The following is a 20,380-nucleotide window of genomic DNA, read 5'->3' on the forward strand; positions in this document are numbered from 1 at the left end:
TACAATTCCAGGGGGTAATTGGGATCATTAATTAGGAAGCATTGGGGGAGCATTATATGTCTTTTTATTATAAAAGATAAAGAGCAATGGACCTTACCTCAAGCAAAGAAAAAACTTCTCGATCATTTCTATCTTTCACTTTGGCATCATCCATAAATTCATCCATGAAACAGTCAACTAGATTCATTAAACTTCGGACTAAGTTTGTATCTGACGTAGGAGATAATTCCTAAAAATAGTTTTAAGGATCCAAAAGCAAATTAAATTATGCACTAATTAAAATATCACTTACTATGGACTAAATTTATATAATTCCAACCATCAGAACTTCTACTGAGAAGGGCATTTGTTATAATTCTGGAAATTTGTTCTAAACAGGAAATCTGAGGCACAGTAACTCCCAAGTATGTCAAGGATGTCACCTCTAGGTCACAAGTACTCTCTTAACCACTTTTAGGCTGAACTCTAAAATTTAAAAAATTTATGATTGACTATTTTGTTGATTCAATCAATGATGTGTATCCTCCATTATAGCCAATTAAAAACCAAACACTAAAGAATATTTCAGAGAAGTCAAAGTGCTTGTCTAATATTCTTAATATAACTCATTTTAGAATATCCTTAAATCAGTAGCAATAGTTAAATTTAATATAGGGAAAATATTTTCATATCTTAAAGAGAAAAATTATTGCTGAAATTCTGAGCTTTACTTTTCTGAGTCTCAGGATGACAGTTTACAAAATAAATAATGTATAGTTCCTAGAACCACACAGCAAGTTCTGGATAAATATTTGTTTCTTTCCCTTCAAGATTTCCTCCAACCTTTAGTCATGTATTTCATGAGCAACCTGTAAAAATTTACTCTCTGAAATAGATGACCTAAAATTACAAGTATCTGGGGCTGGAGCAATAGTACAGTGGGTAGGGCATTTGCCTTACACTTGGCCGACCCGGGTTTGATTCCCAGCATCCTATATGGTCCCCTGAGCATTGCCAGAAGTAATTCCTGAGTTCAAATCCAGGAGTAACCCCTGTGCATCACCGGGAATGACCCAAAGAGAAAAAAAATCTCAAGTATCTGACTTAATATTCAACCATTACAAGTATCTGACTTAATATTCAACCACTGTTTCAGAAGAAGCAGGCAGAAATGACAACTGACTTTTTTGGGACTGTTACTGATATTACAGTATCATTATTATTATTACATATCATAAATTGTTATTACAAATAAAGACATACATTATTACTTACTAAATAACATTAATTTCAAGAGAGGACAAAAGTATATAGTACAAGTTAGAAAACTTAAAAGTGAAAACTTAAAAGTCTTTGGCCACAAAAAGATAAATTCAATTATATGAAAATTCCGTTTACTCATATTCCTAAAACCTACATTCTACAACAATAGCCATGAGGGAAAAAACCCTATAGCTCATTTTATAACCCTAAGCTGATAAATGTTTAACTATTTTGAAATATTACTTCATTACAACTAGTTTCTTGAAAGATCAGCCAACACCCACACACCACTGTCTTCTATTCATCAACCAACTGACCTGAGGTGTCCTTGTCTCTCCTGACAGTGCCTGGGTCAGAATTCCCACAGGATGTTCTCAAAGTTTAAATCTGAGAGCCCTATGCTAATCTGTTGCTGTCTTGTCTGACCACATAGATTGTGAAGCTGATTACTTTCCTTTTATAAAATGCTCTCTTCTGTTTCCAAAGTTGCTGGTACACCCCAGTTGATATTTGTCTATTCTTTTTTTCCCTTCTAGATTTCCCATAGAGATAATCATATTAACATGATTTTAAACCCTACTTTCTATGTCTGTATACTTTGGGCCAAACCTTTTCCTCAATTATTTTTCTGCTTTATTTTCAAATGCAGAACTAGCAGCCCTGTTTTTTCCCTCTTATTATACTTCTAACAGCAGGCAAATTGCACTTCTGTGTTCCTATATATTTTACAGAGACATTCTAAAAAGTCTTTGTTATTCATCTCCCAAACAGAATGAAAGCACACTTTCCCTACAATTTTCAGCTGGAGAGGATTTAAGAGCCTCAATTAAACTCCATCTATTCTCAGCGGCAGTTTTCCACATGCACTGTCACTTCTTCCTGACCACATCACTACTCCTAGACAGTATTTTTTTAAACTACTTTTCTACAAGATCTATTTCAATCCTTCTACCAGAAACAGTTTTATCTCTCTGAACCCCTATTAAAAAATCTATCAACAGAAATTTCTAAACAACTAGATGTGTTCCCACTATATAGCTGCAAATTTAATGCAGTAAATTTGAGTTATTATAAAATTTTATTTGTCCTATATTTGGAAAAATATTAAAGTGTTGACCATTTAAAATATAATAGTTATCAGAAATTAGAGATAACATTTTCAATTATTTTTTTAGATAAGCTTAGGTTTATCTGGTCCTTTATGCTTTAGTTTTGAGAGAAAAGATAACTATAATTCTCTCAAACATATCTCTCAAGCATATCAAAATAAGATATGCTCCAATTAAGATATTTTTGACGAATAGATATAAAAATTTAAATATTTTTACTTGAAATGAAAAAGGAGGGGTGGCACAGTCATGGTACAGTGGGTAGGGCATTTCTTTGCATATGGCTGACCTGGGTTTGATTCCCGACACCCCATCTGATCCCCTGAGCCTACCAAAAGTGATGCCTGAATGCAGAACCAAGGAGTAACCATGAGTACCAGCAGGAGTAGCCCAAACCCCACCCCCCAAAAAAGGGGAAAATACTGGTTGCATTTAAACTATCTAAAAATACTTTAATATCTGGTGAGTGGCAATAAAATATACATTAAAGGTTATATTTCTGGCTTACATATATTTTCCATTTATATTTAATATCTTAAATATAATTCCTCTTACCTTTGCATGCTTTCTAATAAATTCAACAGAAACAGGGACCATTCTGTCAAATAAGTTTATAATAAATTCCTTCTGAATATCTGTGATTGATTCTGGTAAAAGATTTATCCAAGACAACATCAGCGGTCTCCAGCCTAACATTTGAGGCTCCATGTAAATCATACCACATCTGGAAACCTGGATAAACAATAGTTTATCAGCAAGGTACAAAGAAACATTATAAAGAAACACAGCTTGGTATAACTATTTCTTTCAGCTTTCAAAAATTTCTTCAGAGGAAACTTCTTAATTTTATATAACTTCAGGATATAGATTTCTGCATATGTCTAAAGATGCTAGACAGAGAAGAAAACAATCACAACCTTTGTCATGGTATATGTGTCATGGTATATCAACAAATATGTCTATTCTTAGAGGATAACAGATTGTTCTTAAAATAAATTCTACTAATATTTTAATATAGAGAAAAACTGCTAATAAGTGCACTGATAATATTTTAAATTCATATGCAGATGTCAAAATTGAGAACTTACAGTGGCAGGAGAAGCAACTTCTAAATCCATTGGTTCAAAAATTAGATTCATCTGTGGTGACATTTGAATAATCTCCCCGCTCATCAGACAGAGTTTTTTGTTGTCATCAAGTACAGTATTCATATTCTCAATCCATACTGCATCTACTGGCCCATCAAAAATTAACCATTTCCTATCTGGTGTCTAATTTATGCAAATGTGAATAAAGAGCAAAAATATAACAAATGAAAAATAGGAAAAACATTTCATATTATTATTTTAAAAATGTTAATGAAACTCTATAAATGATATTACTAGGAAAATTTAAGGCACATTTTGAATAAACCATATATAAATATAGTACATATTTATTCCTAAAAATACATATCTATATGTCTATGTATTCCTCAAAGAAACATACACAAGACATAAATATAAAATAATTTCATTCAGTCTGACTCCTTATTGTATTATATTCATACACGTTTAATTGTTTCTATGTGTTGTCTTTTTTCTCCACTGAATGAGTTCATATATATGCAATGCATATCCTTATTGGTCTCAACTGTCACAAGGTAATATGGAACATCAATATCATCATAGCATTCACAGTTTCACAAACACAAATGCAGAAATATACATTGTTCAGAACATAATAAATGAAGTCTCTCAGTGTTTTCATATTGAGTATGATGTTAGCTATAGTTTTATTGTATAAAGTCTTAATAAGTTCCTGATATCCTCATTTTGTTGAATTTTTTTAATCATATATAGTTGTTGAATTTTATCAAAAGCCTTCTATGAATCTATTGATTTGATTATATGATTCCTTTCATATGATCATCTTCCTTTTGTTGGTCTGATATTATTGTATACTGAACTACCTTGCATCACTGGGATTAACACCAAATGACCATAATGTATCATCCTTTTGATGTATTGTTGAATTTGGTTTGATAAGATTTTGCAGGCCTTGGCTCTACTCTAGAATTGCTGGTGTCTGACAGTGGATATAACATCAAAGTCTGGATAACTTGGACAGTGACTAGGGATTATGGTCACAAAGGGAGGCCAGGTTTAAGTAACAAGTGCCCCACAGAACCTGGGCACTTATACCAGAAGAACCTCAGATGTAGCTGTGGGCTCTACATCACCAGAGTCTAGCTGTCCCCAACTTGCCCTGTATTCTCACATCTGTGTGTGGACTTGTAACCTGTGGCATGACCCAAACTTCGAGGAAACCATTGCCTTTGTCCTGAACTTACTCCTTCAAGTCCTTATAAGGAAGCTTGGGTCTCTTTCTACTAGAAATGCTTTGGAAGCTATGACCTGCTTATTAGTAGATAAACATGGATTATAGAAGCTATGTGGACTTGGCTAAGAAAGTGTCTATAATCCATGAGACTCTTCTGCTATTGGCCTAGGATGGATAGGTTTGCCTCAAGAATGGTGACTCCCCCATCTCCCTCCCTTCAAGGCTCACACACACACACACACACACACCAGATAACCAAAAGTAGCAGATTCAATACTCAGCACTGGCTCAGCTCAATCGTTGGTTATCAATTACTTGCTTCCAAAATCAGCAGATGTGGGCCGCCGAGATGTGACCCTGGGGGCCGCACGCGTGTGCAGCCTCTCTACAGCTGCACGAGCGTGAATCCAGACCCAGCTAAACTACTTTCAGCATGGGGCAGCTCCTCACAGAATGTCTCCAGCCTGAGAACTAAGCCTCGGCCCCATACCCGTCCAGGAGGGGAAAGGTATTTCTTTCTCTGCCTCTTCCTTTCCAGGGGTGAAGGGCGTGGTGACCGCCATATTATGATGACCACAGATGGGGTTTACAAGCTTGCAATGATCCAATATCTGGAAGAAATCTCCCTGGACTTAGTTGTTAAAGTACAGAAATCCAAAACCGCGCGGCCGCGGTTGGATGAAGAGACTTCATTTCTCTTCATAACAGGTCTCACTCTAGTGGGGTATTCCTAACAATAATAGTGAGGTTTGTGTTGAAATATTGAATATAACCAAAGTAAACACAAAGTAAAGTGAAACTTATCATTTACAAGGCAGGGTCAGGGTGCGGGATGGGAGGTGTACTATGTGGGTTTTTTTTTTTTTTTTTGGTGGTGGGATATGGGCACCAGTGAAGGGATGGTTGTTTCAGCATTGTCTAACTGAGACTTAAGCCTGAAAGCATTGTAATTTCCCACATGGTGATTCAATAAAATAAAATTCTTATTAAAAAAAATCAGCAGATGTGAAAAGAGCTATATATCTGAGAAACCTGAGCTCTAGGCATATCTCTCCCCTTCTTCCCAGTGCCTTAGGAGCTTGCAGTTGAAACCTGTTTCCTGGACACTGGGGATCCATATATCCAAGATCCTAAGTACTCCCCATCCTTATCTCACTGAGGCAGTCACTGCATAAAATTCCACAGGTTTTCTCTTCTGAGGGAATGCCTGGATTCAATGACATTTTCTGCTGGAATTCAGTCAGAAATTAAGCATTTAATTTAGTCTTAAGTGTTGATATTTGCTTAATGATAGGAAAGGATTAAACAGACTCTCCCTAGATGACCATCTTTCTCACAGCCATTTGCTTCTTCTATTTATTGGTCTTTGAAGAAAGTGGGGTATCAGTCACTCAGAAAAACTTGCAGTATGAGGTATCAGCTTCTATTCACAGCAGTCAGCAGCTGTTATCTACTTTGTCTTTTCTGTTTTCTACAAATAGTTATCATTTTCTTAACTAGACATGACTGATGAAACTTTAATGCACCATTTTGTAAAAGTCCACAATTTCTTCTCTAAGCATTGCAAGCATATCTAACAAATAGTATTTGCTGCACAGCAGCTCAGTAGATGGAAAAGAAAACATTGTCTCAATGTAGAGAAAAAGGATCATGTAGTACTTTCTCAAATAGTTCCCTGTCCTTTCTTCTGTCCTCTTTTCAATACACATCAGAGCAAAGATACTCACTAACCTGGTCTCTAGCAGTCTTGTAAGTAGTAATGATGTTCCTCACAGAAACACTACCAGAAGCTCCAGTAATATGTTTTACATAAATATTTAAACTATAAATATGTTTATTTGAATGACTGAAAAAATTCAAAACACATCAGAAGGAATGTTCATGGTCTTTCCAAATATGCATGTATATTATTACTTACCGCTGAAGCAGCAAATGCTCTGAAACTAACAGCAAGGATCCCATCAGACCATTCATGGGACACTAAATCAAACTGTCCATATAGCTGTCCCATGGTGACAGACTTAGGATTTAAAACAGTAATTTGAACCTTGTTTTCTTCCATTAACCCCTTAAAGAAAAAAAGATCATTTATTGGTTTGTGTTGAAGACCATTGTCTTTATTCATGGAAAATAAGATTACATAAGAAGACTATATCTTAAAATCTACCAAGATACTACCAGGAGGAGTCTGCTTTTCAAACAAGGCTCCAGCATATAAATATATAAAAAGTGACCATATTTGATTTATAATAATAATGAATAATTTAAAATATAATTTACAAATGTATTTAGCAATTACAAATTCAAAATACTAAGGGATCTATTAGCAAATATTGTACCAGAGACCTAGCATCTAAAACTACAAAATGGGAGTTGGAAATTATTTTTTTACAGGTCAGAGAATAAGTACAAAAAGACTTAGCGGTTTATATAAGATATTATTTTGTTTTATTTTTACATACATTAAATGATATTTACACTACTCTATAATGCATTAACATAAAAATGATTTAGAATCAAATTTTGCCATGAGATGACTTTATTGATTCCTGCTACAAAACACTCAGACTACACAATGCATGAGAGTTTCACTGCCTTAAAGCCCCTTATATTCTACTTATTCACTACTGGTTCTTCTGATGTATAATAACAAAACAAGAATCAGCACTTCTAAACACTTCTACCAGGTCCTCCAGAAATTAGAACATGAACTACCAAAATGAAGGGAGAAAAAGTGGAAATAATAATAGTGAGCAGTAAAAAAAATAAAATTAATTTTAAGCTATATTCTTAAAGTTAACCAAGGTGGGTAATAAGGTATATAACTCTCTATGTCAGAATAAAGTTACTATTGATCTTAGAATGTGTAGGTAACAAACCATTTGAAGATTTACAATAGGATCAGAATGTATTTTCAAACCTTCATCTTTTTAAATCATTTTTGGGGAGAGGCAGGGCTTGGTTCATATCCAGTGGAGTTCAGGGCTTACTCCCAGTTCTGTGCTCGGGAATCAGTTCCCTCCTGGTGGTGCTCAGGGGACCTTATGTAATGCCAGGGATCAAACCCGGATCAACTCTGTACTCTCTCTCCAGTCCATCTTTAATCTTTAAGAAGCATGATGTACTGGCTCTTGTAATAAGACAGTAAAACAGGTCAAAGAAAAATAGGAAGCATAAAAGGCAGGCAGGATGGCAGAAGGCAGAGATGCTGATGAGATAAAGGGGCAAGGGAGGAAATTAGAAGGAAAGAAGTAATGTGGAAATATAAAATAGGAAACAGAAATGTATAGCAATTTATCACTGTCACTGTCACTGTCATCCCGTTGCTCATCTATTTGCTCGAGCAGGCACCAATAACGTCTCCATTGTGGGACTGGTTGTTACTGTTTTTGGCATATCAAATACACCACGGGTAGCTTCCCAGGCTCTTCCGTGTGGGCGAGATACTATTAGAAGCTTGCCGGGCTCTCCGAGAGGGGCGGAGGAACTGAACCCAGGTCGGCTGTATGCAAGGCAAAATGCCTTATCCACTGTGCTATCGCTCCAACCCAATTTATATGATAATAAATATAAAAACAATTAAATTCACCTATGCAAAGGTCACTAAATTTGAAGAAATAAAAGTCAAACTCTTCACTTTTTGTAGAAGGTAAATTACAGTGTCACCCATAGTTCTACATGAGCAAACACATATGAAGGGGAAAAGCAGGAGAGAGAAGCAGTAGATCTAAGGCCAATAAGAGAACATGTACATAACTTTAAGTTATTTGAATGTGGGGCTCCACAATGAAGATAAAATGATAAGTCCCAGAGAGGTAATCAATATTAAAATATGTGAAACAAAAATTATTCAAGGAGATCCGGAGCAGCCGGGCATGAGGCGGCCCCTCTGCTCCTTAAAGACTATGATCCGGGAGGTCTACTAACCCATTTTTGCACCCAGTGGCTTCTTATAGAAATGCATCTAGACTATGAACTGAGCTAAAATATCAGGAATCCAAGTCCAAAATCCAAAAGAGCTCATATAATCTTCATTCTTAGCAATGGAAAACAAATTATCAAATGATGCCTTTTCAGCAGGTTTGATTGTTGGGGTGAAATTCCAAATAATAATAGTGAGTTCTCTGTTGAAATATTGAATGTATTCAAAGTATAGAGAGAATAAAGTGAAAATCATTAGCCACTCAGGTGGGTGGATGGGTGTGGGAGGGGGGTATATTGGGGTTCTTGGTGGTGGAACATGTGCACTGGTGAAGGGATAGGGGTTTGATCATTATATGACTGAGAATTAAATCTGAAAGCTTTGTAGCTTTTTTCACGGTGATTCAATAAAATAAAAATTAAAAAAAAATTATTCAAGGGACAGAGACATAGAGGAGGGGGTTAAGGGGCATGCCTGTATGCAGCCAAATCTGGTTCAATTCCCACTACAAATGCTCCTCTGAGCATCATCTTGTGCAGCCCTGGAGACTCCTGAGCACCGTCAGCATGACCCAGGTAATCCCTGGCTTGTAGGGCCTGAGCAGCACCACATCCTTCGGTCCTAAACTGCCAGCCTGATGGACCCATAGGCCTCGTGACCACTACTTGGAAGCCATGTCCCTTCGCGCCCCCACCTCCAAAAAGCAACACTACTCAGAATATAAGCACAATGAAATAAAATATTAGTTACAGAATAAAAGCTAACTCCATGCCTTCTACATATCAAGGTAGGCCAAACTATAATATGCAGTGTGTAAGAAGTTTGAATACTTATTTACTATTACATTATTATTTATTTTATAAATGTTTTTTAATATATATATTACAGACACACCCAAATACTTCAAGACCACTAGGCATCAGTAACAAAACTTTGTATTACAAATATTACCACTAAAAAAAATATGGGGCTGGAGAGATAGCACAGCGGGTAGGGCGTTTGCCTTGCACGCGGCCAACCCGGGTTCAAATCCCAGCATCCCATATAGTCCCCTGAGCACAGCCAGGGGTAATTCCTGAGTGCAGAGCCAGGAGTAACCCCTGTGCATTGCCAGGTGTGACCCAAAAAAAAGCAAAAAAAAAAAAAAAACAAATATTGCCACTCAACCAATTTTAAAAAATATTCTCCTGGAACTATGGAAAGAAAACATTCAGGGTGAACAGACAGTGAAGAGAAAAGGTAGGGCACTTACCAGATGTGGACAAAAACAGAAAAAAGAAAAAGAAAAAATAGTTCAGGTGTTTTTTTTTGCACTGGTATTAGACTTCTCTCTACAATGCTTTAGTGTTACATGTGTACACACACACATATATATATATGTATAAACATACATGTGTATATATATGACTAAAATTGGGCCACACCATTCTGCACTCAGGGCTTACCTTTGGCTCTGAGCTCAGGGTTGGCTCCCAGATGGCTTCAGGGACCATATAGGGTACTAGAGATCGAACCAGAGTCAGCCACATGCAAGGTACGCACCCTACCTGCTGTACTATCACTCTGGCCCCTTGTAATTAAACGATCTTTTAAAGAGAAAAAAGATTGAAAGGAACTGTGTGGCATAGAACTTACTACATGTTCTGTATACTTTTCTACTTTTATTTTCTCTTTAACTCAATTTTAAAGTTGCTGCATTAATATACCTATCACAGAGCTGATCAATTAATCAGTGTTAAAAGCACATACCTTTTCACAAATATCATTCAATGCTCCAGCTAAGACACGATAAGCACATGTTTTTCCTCCAAATGGTTCTCCAACAATCATAAAACCATGACGTACAATCATCATTTCATATATTTGAAGAATCTTCTCAGAAAAGAATGGGGTCATTTGCAAATTCATGGAGTCACAGTTCTCTTTGATAGCTGCCAGTAAATCATTGTAATCTGGTTTTGGCAATTTTACCCCAGGAAACAAATCTGAAGTAATTCCCTAATGACAGAAGATGTGGGAATTTACATTATGTATCTATTAATATATTCTCATTATGTATCTTCTCTTTCTCTGTCTGTCTGTTCTCTTTCCCCAGACACACATACACACATATATACACATACATAGACACACGCAGATGATAAAATTTCTCTCATTGTCATACTTAATATTGATAAAGCCATTAAATAATACTAGTTAAATAGCATTTCTAACAGACTTAAAGAGGTAGACTGACATACAATCAATTGTCTACATTTCAAACATATAATTTGTTAAGTTGAAACCATCAACTCAATAAAGATGATCAAAATAACAACCACTGCTAAAAGTTTCCTTGGAATCTTTATGGATCTACCTTTCCTTCTCCCCTTACAATTATTACTTCCATCCCCAGCCAACCACTGAATTTGCTTTCAGTTACTAACTTTATTTACACTGTCTATAATTCATTTTCATTGTCTTAATTAGTTTAAATTCACAAAAGTTTATATTCTTTAAGTAATCTGGATATAATTCCTTTATTACATGTATTTAATTTGTAAATATTTTTTTCTAGTTACTTGTCTTTCATTCTCTTAATAGAATTATTCGGAGTATAAACTTTTTCATTTTTGTAAGTTTATTTTAATCAAAGTTTCATCTAAAAATAGACACACATGTGGACACTAATTTTAAGATACAAAGACAATTCAGTAGAGAAAACAAAATGACAGTCATCATTCAACATATGATACAATTCCTGTAACTGCCAAAACAATGTTCTTAGATCTATTTCTCGTTCCTTACAAAAACTTCCTCATATTTATCTTCATTTTATTCATTTTATTGTTTTTTGTTTATTGTTTCATTGTTTTAGCTAGTTTGAGGTTCCTCAAATATCTACCAGAATCTTAGAATGCAAACTATTTGAAATAGGATAATTTTCTTAGGAAACTAGGATACTGGTATATTGGCCATTAACCAAATGAATGCCATCTTTATACCAAAAGGGAGGTGACTGAGACAGAGAGACAGAAAAGGAGAACATGTAAATATGGACGCAGAATTTGGAATAATGCCAAACCAGCCAAGAAACAAATATGAAGAGCCAACAAAAGCAAGTATCGATGAAGGAGTCTCAGAAACAGCAGAGGGAATCAGCCCTTAATTTTAGACTTCTAGCTTACAGAACTATGAGAGAACAAAATTTCTCTTTTCTGAAGGTACCCAATTTGCCATGAATTGTTATAGCAATACTGGAAAACTGATAGTAATAACATTTATGCTTGTAAATAATAAAATTACATAATTAATGTAATTTTATGAATGCTTATAAATAAATTAATTGCAATATCACTGTCATCCCATTGCTCATCGATTTGTTCGAGCTGGCACCAGTAAAGTCTCTTATTGAGAGACTTACTGTTACTGTTTTTGGCATATCCAATACGCATGGGTAGCTTGCCAGGTTCTGTCGCGTGGGCTCGATACTCTCCGTAGCTTGCTGGGCTCTCTGAGGGGGGCGCAGGAATCAAACTCGGGTCGGCCTCGTGAAAGGCAAACGCCCAACCGCTATGCTATCGCTCCAGCCCAGTAATTGCAATATATGCAAAATAATCCTTTATAAACTACTACGACTATTTTGTCATAGCATATTATTATACTATACAATATATATTATGACAGCTTATATGAAATATATATTTTTACTCAAAAGGTAAGAGTAAAAATTTGTATTTAATGTGAAGTATATATTTGAGCTATACTTTAGAAGTTGTGAATCAACAATTTAATCGTCCCTATATTTAATTCTTTAAGTGCTGATCCCAGTTCATCCAAGCAATTAAGCTTCCTTGGGACAAAGGAAAGAAAAAGGCAACAATGCAGAGTAATTAACTACAGAGTTGTTAAAATTCCCACTCCTTCATTTATATATTCATTTATATATTTAGTTTTTACATTTATAGCTTGGTAAGCTACCCGTGGCATATTTGGTATGCCAAAAACAGTAACATGTCTCACAATGGAGACGTTACTGGTGCCTGCTCGAGCAAATCAATGAACACCGGGACAACAGTGCTACAGTGATTTAATTATATATTAAAATTTATATATAAATATATTATATTCATTTAATGAATTTAATAAATTCAAGTTATTTGTCCTCTCTATTTCATTTTTATCATATTCAAATAGAGCTTATTATTTCATCTGCCTCATAAGTCTTTATGAGTATTAAGTCGATTGTTATTTGTAAAGCTCTTAGAATAGATTCTAATCCAATTAAACACAAAGTGTTTTCTAAATAATCAAAATATTTTCTCAGATTGCTTAGCTTGTTTATAGTTAACCATTAAATTAACATAAAACTTTGGAACATAGTTGGTATTCCAGTGGCTGTAAACCAAAGTCACTTTTTCTCATTATCCCACCAGCTAGAATTGTAAATATGTGGGGTTGTCCTGATTTTCACAATGGGAGAGTCTATAAACACTGTGAGTGAGGGTTGGGTAACTTAAGGATACCAATCGATAATGCTTGGGAAAGTCTCTCATAAAAAGAAAATGTCCTAATGAAAATGCCAATTATGCTCAATTTGTGAAATATTCTCAAGAATATATATATACAATTGTATGAAAAGAATAACTACATATAGTGAGGAATATTTCCACTTTATGAAAATGAAATCATCTTGATTACTGGAAAAACTATATAGTGTACTTGTACAAAAGAAACTGAAAGAAAATCTTTGGAGAAAAATTGAATTCATTCCTTATAGATTTACTTTATAAGTCATTTGATTTCAGTCCTAAGTAATAAGGAAGTAAAATTCCTTTCAGAATAATGAAACGTGGTTGCTCAGGACAGCTAATGACACTGGATCACACCAACTTGGCACAGTCATTTCTCTCCTTCCCCAGCTTATCCCTGACAACTTTGGTCTTACATATTGGAAGCCAGTTGCCTGTTCTTGAGGCAGCACAAATTAGCACAACATCGAGTATTTGTCAGGAACCCATAGCTCCTCTGATGATGAGGGAGAAAAACTAATATCAAATGACAATTCAGAAATTTTAATGTTATTATTCTAGTACTTTTTGCTCACAACCTAATTTTTAAAAAATAAGATTATTTAGTTCTTTATATTATCCTAAAAATCCAATTTCATGAAATCCAGGCACTTCAAAACCCTTATTTATTTCTTTAATAACTAATATCACAGACATTACTAACATAGTATTTCTGGGAAGGAACTCAGTAGTACTTTAAATGATGCTTTCTCTTCTCAGAATATACATTCTACCCAAGAACAAATAACTAGATAAAGAAGAGATGCTACATATGCATACGGAATACTACCGGTCTGTGAGAAAAGATTAAGTCATTCACTTTGCTGATACATGGATGGATCTGGAGAGTGAAATGTATCATGCTGAGTGAAATGAGTCAAAGGGAAATGCACAGACACACAATGATCTAACTCATGCACAGGATATGAAGAAACATAATAAGGGAGTAACTGAAGCCCGAAGGCAATACAAAGGAAGAGCAAGAGAACTGGTGCTTACTAAAAAGCTTACCACGGGGTAGGAGGGAGGTGGGATAGGTCAGGGAAGGGACCATTATGACAGTGAAAGAGGAAAGTGGTCACTTCTGACCAGGACTAGGTGTTGAAAGGAAGTAAACAACATGTACCATATCCTACCCATAACAGTATTGTAAATGATAGTGCCCAAAAGGAAGGCGGGAGGGAAAAGGAAAAGGTGCCACTCATAGAGGTAGACTATGGGGCAGGAGGGAAACTGGACGCTGGTGAAGGGAAATGGATACTGGTAAAGGGACTGGTGCTGGAACGTTGGATGCCTGAAACTCAATCATGATTAATTCTGTAACTTAATAATTCACAGTTAGTTTAAAAAAATTGTGTTTTTTTAAGAATATACATTCTAGTAGAATTTATAAGCAAACATATTTTGGAACTTTTGTATGTTTATTATATTTTGCAGTAAACAAAGAGTACTATTTAAAATCCCAAATTAGGAACAATAAATGGCCAAAGCAGCAGAATCTAAGAACCAGCCTATGGAATGGAGTTTGATGTAGTGGTAGCGAAACATAGGGGAAGTGGAGAGTTGACTTGGAGGGAGGGGTTGGGAAAAGAGGCTCTGAACTTTGGTGATGGTAAAAGACACTCTGAGAGGGGCCATGGTGTTGACTGAGTTTTTGTTTTCATTTGCATTTTTTAGCCTTTTGAGTCACACCCAGCAATGCTCAGGGGTTACTCCTGGCTCTGCACTCAGGAATTCCTCCTGGCGGTGCTCAGGGCACCATATGAGATGCTGGGAATCGAACCCAGGTCAGCCACGTGCAAGGTAAATGCCCTACTCACTGTGCTATTGTCACAACAACTAGAACACAACAACAACTAGAACACAATTTTTTTAAGTTAAATATATGGAAAAAAACTCAAATTGTTGAAAATAATCCAAACCAACAAAGCTAGTCAAACATATTTCAAACAAAACAAGGAATAATCTCTTTCTCTATGCTATATCACTATTTTCTATGTTCAATTTTTTTGTAGAGAATTGAAAACTTAGATATTCTTAAAATGCATTATTGAAAGGGTTTTGACATATTTGAATAATTAATGTTCTTACCTCAAAGAGTGGTAAATCATGTGACAAAAATTTCGGCAGATTTACATCAATAATAGACCTAAGCAGCAAAATTTCTTCATTTTCATCTGGGTATTTCAGCTGAAAGAAAATATACTCGTGAAAATATCTGCAATTTCTAACTGGGCCTGTTAGATGTTCAGACACAGAGAAGTACCAGACCTTATACATGAATTAAACCTATGCAAAATGGTATTTTTCTTTGTTTCTTTCCATTAGGACTATTAATTTTGCAAACTGGTCTTTATATTTGTCATATTTTTTAGTGCCTTATAATAAAAAAAAGGTTGAACTATCTTTTTTGAGATAATATGTATGAAAATGTGACCATGAAATAATACAGTTTGGATAGCTGCATTGCCTGCATACAGTTACAGGCAAGCTTGTTCTATGTAGTCAATTGAGAACAGAAGTGGATTGTTTATGTGGAAAGGATTACTAGGAGTAGGCAATATTTTAAAATATGAATTTTAAATAAAAACATAAATATTATCTTACATGTATCAAATTTTTATGCTAAGGCCCTCTTGTTCCCTAACTGTAAAGATCTACAGTCTTACAAAAAGCCAAAAAAAATCCCCACACACATCAATAATACATCATTCATTTTCTGCTGTTTTGTTATGTCCTAGTTTGATTTTTTGAAGGGGCTCTTGTTCTTCAAAGATATTTATAAGGCAATGTAAATGCACTATCAATATAATTTTTAAGTTGTTTCTCAGTCTTAAAAACTTTTCTTATGCACAAATAAATCAATGTATTTTTTTATTCTCCTTTCTCTCCTCCTTCTCTCTCTCCTTCTCCCTCTCCCTCTTCCTCTTCCTCTCCTCTTACCTCCCTTTCTCCCTCCCTCCCCCACCCTTTTCTCTCTCTCTCTCTTGACTGTGCTCAGGGATACTCCCTGCTCTGTGCTCAGGGATCACTCCTGTTATAACTCAGGGGACCATATGTGGTTCCAGGAATTAAAGCCAGGTTGTCTGTGGGCAATACAAGTATCGCATGGGCTCTATTATCTCTCCGCCCCCCCCCTCCCTCTCACACTCACTTGTTCTCTCTTCTTTTTTGGTTGTGGGGGTGATTCCTGATGGTGCTCTGTGGTGGTAGAGGATATGCAATGCAAGTGCCCAGAACCAAATCCAGGCCTCACTCATGCAAGACAATCTACCATTTGAATCACTCCCCCGGAATGCTACATAATCCTAAACAATGGGTCAAGTTTTCACCAATCCAAATCTCTATTTTTCATACTTATACAACAGCAGTTTTCTCAGCATTTAATTAAATTACATATTCTAGTAACATGTCTAATTGTCTTCACAAAGTTTCAGGTACCAACAGACTGACCCTGGGTGAGAAACTCAGTTCATCTAATAAAACCTAAAGCAGAAAGAAAACGTTGTAGTCTGTTGGCTGCATATTTAAGCATGAGGAATGTTAGGACACTTACAAAGTTTAGAGGGCAGATTAATTCACTAAGTCTTTTAAATTAGAGAATGTTTCAGAAACATTGTTTCAAAATGCCTTTGGTATTCCCAAAGTAACCTAAAAATCTGGTGGAATTCTTAACTTTCTGTTCATGTCCACACCAAGCTTCCTATAATTCACAAAGATCTCAATTCAGAATTATGTATACCCACTTTGGTAGGTAAGATAGAAGATATCAATATGACAATAATATCTGGGAATGATCAACCTAGACAAGATCTGAGTGTTACCAGTAGGTAAAGGGATATTCTTGATAACCTTTCAGTGTCAATATTGCAAACCACAATGCCCAAAAGGAGAGAGAGAGAGAGAAAGGGGGTGGGTGGGGGATGGAGAGAAAGAGAAAGAGAAAAACAAACAGAGACAGAGAGAGACAGAGACACAGACAGAGACAGAGAAGAAAAGCCCCTTCCATAGAGGGTGGGGAGGGATGATGGAAGGAAACCTGGGGACACTGGTGCTGGGAAATGTGGAGGGATGGTATTGGAATACAGTGACTGAAATCTAATCATGAACAGCTTTGTAAAGATCTATCTCACAGAGATTCAACAAAAACAAATTTAATTATTTATTACCACTTGAATATTTCTATCAGAATTTTAACTAAAATTTCTCCATTATAAAATTAAAATTTTATATTATTTTAAATTTATCAAAAATAATTTTTTAAATTTTTATTTTATTAGTGAATCACCGTGAGACAAAGTTACAGACTTACAGGTTTTCATGCTTACATTTCAGTCATACAATGATCGAGTGCCCATCCCTCCACCAGTGCCCATTTTTCACCACCAATGGTCCCAGCATCCCTCCCACCACCCCACCGTGTCCCCTTCACCCCACGCTGCCTCTGTGGCAGGGCATTCCAATTCGCTCGATCACTCTTTTTTGGGTGTTGTAGTTTGCTACAGAGGTATTAAGTAGGCACCTTATTAGGTCTATAGTCTGTTTTCAGCCTGTATCTCCCATCCCTAGTGAGCCCGCCTAGCACCCTTTGCTTAGTGATCCCTTCTCTATCATAGCTGCTTCTTCACCCAGCATGTGAGGTCAGCTTCCAAGCTGTTGAGTACTCCTCTTGATACTTATCTCTACTATTCTTGGGTGTTGGTCTCCCATTCTGTTACTTTATATTCCACGAATCAGTGCAATCTTTCTCTGTCTCTCCCTCTCTTTCTGACTCATTTCACTTAACATGATACTTTCCATGTTGATCCACCTATATGCAAATTTCATGACTTCATCTTTTCTAACAGCTGCATAGTATTCCATTGTGTAGATGTACCAAAGTTTCTTTAGCCAGTCATCTGTCCTCGGGCACTAGGGTTTTTTCCAGATTCTGGCTATTATATCACAAATAAATTTAAATTTCAACAACCCTCTTCTTCTCTCTCTCTCTTTCTCTCCAATCTTGCTGGTTAATAATTCCATGCTCAAATTAACTGACTTTTACCTTTATAAAAATCAGAAATTCCTCAAGGTGAAGTTCAAATAGCTCAGCTCCTAATTCCTAAGCTACCTACTTATATGAACTTATCATTGGATCAATTTGGCCATACTCCAATGATAAAGTGTCAGAACATTTTGTTATGTGAGAAGGTATTATTTTAAATCAAATGTTAAACTGTTTCTTGATAAAACAAAAACTAATTTCTAAACAGTTAACACACTGAACAATTTCAAGTTATTTTGACAAAGAATAATATGATTCATTTGCTGCATAACTTCAATAACTCAATGCCAGAATCAAGATATCAGTGAAGATATACAATGGAAGCATTATCTTTCTTATAATCTGACCACAATATAATCATGACATGCAAGATTAATATAAGTGATTGTTTCCAGTTACATTTGATTATTCAAAATATCAATTGAAGTTGTATCAGTGTGATGTAAAATAGAATATTATCATCATTTATTAGAATTCTAGAAAATGTGATAGAAGATAAATATGGAAGCCATTGTTTTGAATCACATAGAATATATTTTAAAATATGTATCTTCAACAAATTACGAACATAAGAATATTACTAAGTAAAAGGTCACATTTTGCATTCTGTCTGTTTTGTTTGTATTTGTTTTGTAACCATAGCCCGCAGAACTCAGGGCTTATTCCAACTCTGCATTCAGGCATCACTCCTGGTGGACTCAGGCACCATATGGGGTGCTGGAGATGGAATCTATGTGGACCATATTCTACCACCATTCTACTATATACTAGGACAAGTGCTCAACTATTGCTCTGGCCCAAACATTCTGCTGTTAACTAAGTTTATGTGCTTGCTTTTACAAATGACTAATATAGAATTTTAACTACGGTCTGATAAAGTATTTTAAATAAAAAGTTACTAAAATATTTTAAAATGAGCTTTGTTTTTTCATCTATATCACAGCAGGTAGGGCGTTTGCCTTGCATGCTGCTGACTGGGGTTGATTCCTCTGTCCCTCTCGGAGATCCCGGCAAGCTACCAAGAGTATCCCACCCGCAAGGCAGAGCCTGGCAAGCTACCCGTGGCATATTCGATATGCCAAAAACAGTAACAAATCTCACAATGGAGACGTTACTGGTGCCTGCTTGAACAACTCAATGAGCTATGGGATGACAGTGATACAGTGAGTATTTATACCCTTTAAAATAGAAATTGTAATGCAAATACTGCTATTCCATTATTGGCTGCAACTGTATAATTATGTGACAATATCTGGGGACTTTTGCATATATAATTATTAGAAAGACACTATTTTCCTTAAAACTATATATATTTATCTAAACTTGAAGTATTCAGAATTTTTTTCTTTAGCAAGAAACTTTACTGTTTTTTTTTATGGTACATACCTTTTTCTGCCTGTGAGGAGGTAACCCTGGCACTACTCCTTCCCAGGAGGGTTGAAAACCATGACCCAATTATATGAGGCCCCAGCACTATGCCAGTAGAGCTTGGAAGCAAGTGTTGCCCAGTCGTGTGCATGCTCCAGCTCCTTGTGCTAGTTTCCCAGACCCTGGTCAATTATTTTTTAGTATAATAAATATTTTCAGTGAACTAGACCAACCACTTATTGTAACTCTGTAGAGACATACAGGTCATGAGATCTATAAATGTGTAATTTTTGAGTGGGAAGCACTTTAGTTTCCTACCTTTAGGTTTCCAGCAGCAGTGAGCACTGACTTCACGGCTCTCATGCCATAGTCATAGTGATGCTGTGATGATAACTGCTCTGAACACAAGCGATACGTGGCCACAATTTTCACTGACAGAGGCCGAGCAGTGACAAACCCACAGGAATACAGGACAATTTCGGCAATCATAGCATAGTCGGGCACCATCATCGCAACTGTCCTAAAGAGAGCCTATGAGAAAAAAGAATTTTAAAAATATACCAACGGAACTACATCAAATTAAAGAGTTTCTTCGTGGCAAAGGAAACATTGGCTAAAATGAAAAGATACTTAACTAAACGGAAGAAAATATTTGCACTCAACATGTCAGATAAAGTACACACAAAGATCAGCAACAACAAAATCCAAAAACTGTATTTAAAAAATGGGGAGCGATGATAATCGCTGCCATGCCTGCAGTCAGACTCCACTGCTTGGACAAGCCTCACCCAGAAATTAATTTATTGAAAAACACAGGTATACA

At 35.8% G+C, this 20,380-nt stretch overlaps 1 protein-coding gene across 1 annotated transcript in view; it reads right to left on the reverse strand.

Moving 5' to 3' along the window:
- Positions 1-20,380, reverse strand: part of DNAH7 (dynein axonemal heavy chain 7) — a 270,230-nt gene that overhangs the window by 137,550 nt on the left and 112,300 nt on the right. Inside the window, exons 27-33 of the mRNA XM_055123217.1 lie at positions 19,876-20,088; positions 15,237-15,335; positions 10,345-10,593; positions 6,592-6,741; positions 3,440-3,622; positions 2,907-3,083; positions 98-229 (exon numbers count right to left, since the gene is read on the reverse strand). Coding sequence (XP_054979192.1) covers positions 98-229; positions 2,907-3,083; positions 3,440-3,622; positions 6,592-6,741; positions 10,345-10,593; positions 15,237-15,335; positions 19,876-20,088 — 1,203 coding nt within the window. The remainder of the gene's footprint in view (positions 1-97; positions 230-2,906; positions 3,084-3,439; positions 3,623-6,591; positions 6,742-10,344; positions 10,594-15,236; positions 15,336-19,875; positions 20,089-20,380) is intronic.

Source organism: Sorex araneus, chromosome X (assembly GCF_027595985.1).
Source record: "Sorex araneus isolate mSorAra2 chromosome X, mSorAra2.pri, whole genome shotgun sequence".
NCBI lineage: Eukaryota > Metazoa > Chordata > Mammalia > Eulipotyphla > Soricidae > Sorex > Sorex araneus.